Consider the following 6,000-nt stretch of genomic DNA (forward strand, 5'->3'; position numbering starts at 1 on the left):
AGAATATGACGCAAACCTGCAATAATTAAATATGTTAAATAACACAAATGTATCTAATCCCATTTTATTAACCAATGTCTTTGCTGCTGACCTTTGCTGATCCAGTTCAACCATACTGATAAGCAAAACTGACTTTAGAGAAACTAACAATTGTGCTTTGTTTTTTTATTGCTGAAGAGTGTTTCTTCTCCTGTCTGAATGGCTGAAGATAAACAAAATGAAGACTTTGGAGTGGCCTAGTCAAAGTCCTTACTTGAATCCTATTGAGATGCTGTGTCATGACCTTAAAAAGGCGGTTCATGCTCGAAAACCCTCCAATGTGGCTGAATTACAACAATTCTTCATAGATGAGTGGACCAAAATTCCTCCACAGCGCTGTAACGGACTCATTGCAAGTTATCGCAAATGCTTGATTGCAGTTGTTGCTGCTAAGGGTGGTCCAACCAGTTATTAGGTTTAGGGGGCAAACACTTTTTCACACAGGGCCATGTAGTTTTGGATTAAGTTTTCCATTAAAGGGGTCATATGATGCTTTTTTAAATATCATTATTTTGTGTATTTGGTGTAACAGAATATGTTGACATGCTTTAATGTTCAAAAAACACATTATTTTTAAAATACAGGTCTTATATAGACAGGGGTGTGGGTTTCCTAATCAAGTCCAATCAGTATAATCAAATACAGCTGGACTCAAATGAAGGTGTAGAATCATCTCAAGGATGATCAGAAGAAATGGACAGCACCTGAGTTAAATATTTGAGTGTCACAGCAAAGGGTCTGAATACTTAGGACCATGTGATATTTCAGTTTTTCTTTTTTAATAAATCTGCAAAAATGTCAACAATTCTGTGTTTTTCTGTCAATATGGGGTGATGTGTGTACATTAATGAGGAAAAAAATTAACTTAAACGATTTTAGCAAATGGCTGCAATATAACAAAGAGTGAAAATTTTAAGGGGGTCTGAATACTTTCCGTACCCACTGTATATATATAAACACCATGAAGTAACATTATTTGGGCCCTTTCTACTGCACAATAGGAAGCCACTTAAGTAATCTCATTGCATTTTAAAATCTTTATATTATTATTATTATATTATTTATTTATTTAACATTTACTGTTCGTTCGCATCAGCCTCGACTATTCAACACTGGTCACCAAATTATTGTAGGAAATAATGATAAAAGTTATCTTCTATTCATTAGAAAGTTGAAGTGAGAAGTTTATCAATTACAATAACAAGAGAAGTTTATCAGTTACAAAGGACTAACAAAATGGTTCGTGAATTTCAGTGTTTCAAGGGTGTCTCCAATTTCGGAAACAGGGTGGGGGATAAAAATTCAACATTTTCTGAAGGTTAAGAATCTATATTACCATTTGTCACAAGAACCTATTTTGTTGGCGATTCATGAAAACATCCTTTCATTGGTATTTTCAAATGAGTCTTACTTTCAACAATCATAATTCATAATAGTGCGCATGTGACAAGGTGCTGCCTCTCAGTCCAGTCGAATTCATTGGTGGGGTTCAGAGTGGGATCTCCCCATGTCACCCAGCAGGGACCCCAGTGGTAGCAGAAGAAGCAGCATGGACCAGAGCAGCTCTCACTGAGTCTAATCCAGTCTGCCTGCTGCTCCACTTCAGATGAGCCTACAGCCGCTTCTCTGACATAACCACCAAACCACTGTCAAAACACACCAACAGTCTGACTGTTAGCTAGTCCTCAGTGTGAACCCACGCCATTGTGGGGAAGGATTATGTTGAGCATATGCTTTGAATATGCTAATTCGTTTTTTTTTTATTCTCAGTGAGAAGACCATCTCTTTAAATATTACACGTGCATGCATATCCATGATCTGCAAAGAAACAAACACTCCAAAACCTCAAATCATGCAGCTTTTTGAGGAGAGGTGTGCTCTGACACTTTTTTAGGCTTTTCTGATCACCTGTCAGATGGTAAAATGGGCAATAGGGATCCAAGCCACATCTAGAGACCAAAATATTACAGAGATGGGTTGTTTTATCTTGGTTTGGTCAGTAAGATCCATATGTATACTGTATATGTTATGTGCTGTATACAATACAGATAGTTTTAAAGCAGCTTCACAGTGCAAAAAGGAAAATAACTGAATCAATGATGCAAACTTCAAATATGAGACAAATTCTAACTCTGCTGTAAAGTATAGCTCTAAAATTATTCAATTGTTGATGCATTTGAGTTCAACAACTGTAAAAAAAAAAGTTCATCGATTATGAAACAAATTCAATTCCGCTACAAGCAGCTCTACTGAAGACAGTAATGTTGTTATTCAGCTCGTGTCAGTCCATTGTTGATTCATTACAGTTCAATAACAGTGTTGATGTTGCAAAATTCATCAATTATGACACAAATCTGATTCAGCTATAAAGCAGCTCTACAGAAGGCAACAGTGTCAGTATTCAGTTCAGTTCAAGTTTTGCTCTCATCTGATATTCAAAAAATTATGTTGTATCACTGAAGCAACCTAAATACATTATTTAACCCATAAAATTCACTTTTGGTGGTATAAATTAATGTACAAATAGCTCTTTTAGGTAGCAATTGCAGGTTAACACTTTTTAAAGAGTAACAAACCAGTAAAGTTTGTCAGAACTCCTCAGCAACCATTTACAAAACCCAAGCAATCACATACTATAAACATCCTGCCAACCACCGCCAGCATCCTAACCAGTGTTGGGAGTAACGCATTACAAGTAACGCGAGTTACGTAATCAGATTACTTTTTTCAAGTAACTAGTAAAGTAACGCATTACTTTTTAAGAGTTACTTTTTCAAATAAGTAACGCAAGTTACTTTTTTTCCCCAATTTATTGATTGACAGCTCTCCTGTCCCCATGTTGAGAGAAATCAGAAGATGTTACTGTAGTTCTAAAATAAATATGAATATGCGTTAATTCATCTCACTCACAAAAAAAAAAAAAACACGGATTCAGTATTAAACAAATAAAAAAATAACGCAACTCAGAATATGACGCAAACCTGCAATAATTAAATGTTAAACAACACAAATATCCTTTATGTATTTAATCCCATTCTATTTGCGTCTGACCTTCGATGATCCAGTTCAACCGTACGAATAAGCCAAAATTACTCTAGACAAACACTTGTGTCTTTTTTTATTGCTGAAGTGTGTTGAAATTTCTTCTTCTGCATTCTACTGTACGGACGTAAATGTACTTTCCCTTCAGCCTGAGGCTTATTCATTTCACCTTTGGTGTGAAAAGGCTTTTATATTTGCCAAAAATATAACTTTTTTATTTTAAAAACAAACAAGCAAGCCCTGTCCAGATTTAAAAAGTAACGCGAAAGTACCGTAACGCATTACTTTTAAAAGTAACTTTCCCCAACACTGATCCTAACGTCATGATGCAGAGATTTCATGGGCAAACATCACTCTCCAGAAAATGTATAAATAGGCTACAGTTCTACCCCATTTTGCCAACAGACGTCCAACAGGACATATGTGTCCTGCTGGAAAGAGCTGGAGCTTGGGGAATATGGTGTTGACTAAATTAAATCAATAGACATATCAGCTCACGGTCTCTTTTAACAAACACTGGCAAACTGACATGTAGGTCATCCCATGCAGTCTGATATTTGCACCTACAGCCATTGAAGTTTGTCATTTAACTGAAAAAAAATGAGCAGTGCTTAACATGCTGATGCAGTGTCAAATTTGCAGTTCACTTCTGTGAATGAAACCAATTCTAGTCTAAGATTATATGAGATTTTGAGTATATACACTGTAAAAAAAATTCCGTAAAATGTACAGTACAAAAACGGCAGCTGTGGTTACCGGAATTTTACCGCAAAAAATACGGTAGCAATGTTTTTAAGTTTTACGGTTTTAACCTAAATTTACAGTTAAATACCGTAATTCAATTAACTGATATAATGTTAATATACCAACCTATTGAAGTACTGAAATCTGTTTTGTACCTTTGTAATACACTGATAACCACCAAATGCAGGTGGTGATGAGAAAGTCATTCAAAGCCTATTTAAAGCTTTTAAATAATAACATATATAGAAGGTGCACAGTGTCATTCACACAAACACCATCACGGTAACACACATGAAACTGAAATAATGCAATATACATACATTTAACAACATTAGGTGTAACACACAACCCTAATATACAAAACTGATAAGAAAAAACTAAGAAGAAACATAGTTATTTCAACAAAAAAACATCAAATTTGAAATGTAATGCAGGGAATTCTGGGAATGTCAATTTACGGTTATTCACTGTAAATTATACGGTATTTTTCACTTCCAAAAACGGTATAATACTGTAAAATTTATGTCCAATACATGTAATGTCCAACACAGTTTTTCACCGTATAGTAGGGGAATTTACCGTTAACCATTTAACAGGTTTTTACTGTAGCATTTTTACAGTCTTTTACCGTTAAGGTCATTTTTTACAGTGTATATGAATCTTGGATCTTTAATGTTATGATCAGTATGCTGCTCTCAAAACATACTATTTTACAGAGCAACCAATCGAGCTATACGAGTTATAACTATCTTGTTATCTGAAGACATAGACACACTTTTTAAGCTTTAAAATAATAAGCATGAAAATGATATCCATAGATGTCATAGTGCAGTGTTTTTATGATTATGGTTTTTAGGTTGTTGTTTTTTATGGCTAAGTAAACACATAAATCTTAATGATATGACACATCTCTGTCTAATGCCATATTAACCCATTACATGATCATCATGTGTACACATATATCCACATATTTCTCATGCATTATAAAACCTGATGGTCTTACCTTGATTATCTTCGTCCATATCTGCAGATAAAAGCAAAATAATGAAACGGTGTGATAAGAACGCGCTCCAAACACAGATGTGTGCTTTATAATGAGGGGTTTAATATGCTGTATTTACAAATAGGTCTTGTTTTAAGCGGAATATTAGACGGCATAAACTGATCTCAATCCTAGTTTAAATCCGTAGCCCGATGTGTTTCTGAGCTGGATGAAGGGATACAGCCCTTCTCGGTTTATTCACTGGCGTGGATCAATAACATCCAGCGGAATAAGCGCTCCAGACACACGGGCATCTGTTTCGCAGCGACCGTCACACTCGCCCCGCCCCTTACACGCGAATTTACCAATCCTACTAAGACGAAGGCTTGCGGCATGAATATTAATTAGGTAATGCTGACGTTGCTTGGTAACCGACCTGAAGCCGGTTCTTAAAGGGGTCATATGATGCGATTTCAATTTTTCCTTTCTCTTTGGAGTGTTACAAGCTCTTGGTGCATAAAGAAGATCTGTAAAGTTGCAAAGACTAAAGTCTCAAAACCAAAGAGATATTCTTTGTAAAAGTTAAGAGTTAACCACGCCTACCTAAAACGGCTCGTTCTAACACGCCCCCACATACCTACGTCACGATCTGGGAAGATTTGCATAACGCCGCCCAAATGTTCACGCAAAGAAAGAAGGCGTAACTTTTATTCTCGCTGTAGTATTGTTGCTGCCGCCATGTCCTGAAGACGCTGTGTGCTTCGTTGTGAAAGCGAAACTACTTTGTTTGGTCTTCCAAAAGAGGACGATATCCGCTTAGTCATGCCTAGAGCTGATCTGTGCTGGTCGCTGAGGAAATACATCAACTTTCCCCGCGGACAAAGCGGAGTCCAGCCCGCCTCAGCTCACTCGATCCCGGCCTCAGCGCATGCTAAGCCGGGGCTTCCCCTCACGCTAGGCCGCTGTGTTTTTCGTTGCCACTGATGATTCAAACGCGAGTTTTGGGCAGTAGAGTAGCACTTGTTTGTTGTCATTTCTCCAATCACAAATGCAGACATGGTTCTATGTTTAGGTGGCGCGATGCAATGTGTAAAAATACAGTATATGTCATTATAATCCGTCCCCACTGGATGCAACAAATGCTTCGTTTAGAATGGGTTTTAATGTTTTTGTCTCGTCGCTCCGGCCGGACA

At 36.9% G+C, this 6,000-nt stretch overlaps 1 protein-coding gene across 1 annotated transcript in view; it reads right to left on the minus strand.

The window, feature by feature from the left end:
• LOC107571178 (cytohesin-3) overlaps positions 1–5,078 on the minus strand; it is a 47,725-nt gene extending 42,647 nt beyond the window's left edge. The window contains exon 1 of the mRNA XM_016257472.1: positions 4,829–5,078. Coding sequence (XP_016112958.1) covers positions 4,829–4,847 — 19 coding nt within the window. The 5' untranslated portion in view covers positions 4,848–5,078. The remainder of the gene's footprint in view (positions 1–4,828) is intronic.
• Between the last annotated feature and the right edge of the window lie 922 nt (positions 5,079–6,000).

This window comes from Sinocyclocheilus grahami, unplaced genomic scaffold (assembly GCF_001515645.1).
Source record: "Sinocyclocheilus grahami isolate Dianchi unplaced genomic scaffold, SAMN03320097.WGS_v1.1 scaffold1557.1, whole genome shotgun sequence".
Taxonomy (NCBI): Eukaryota; Metazoa; Chordata; class Actinopteri; order Cypriniformes; family Cyprinidae; genus Sinocyclocheilus; species Sinocyclocheilus grahami.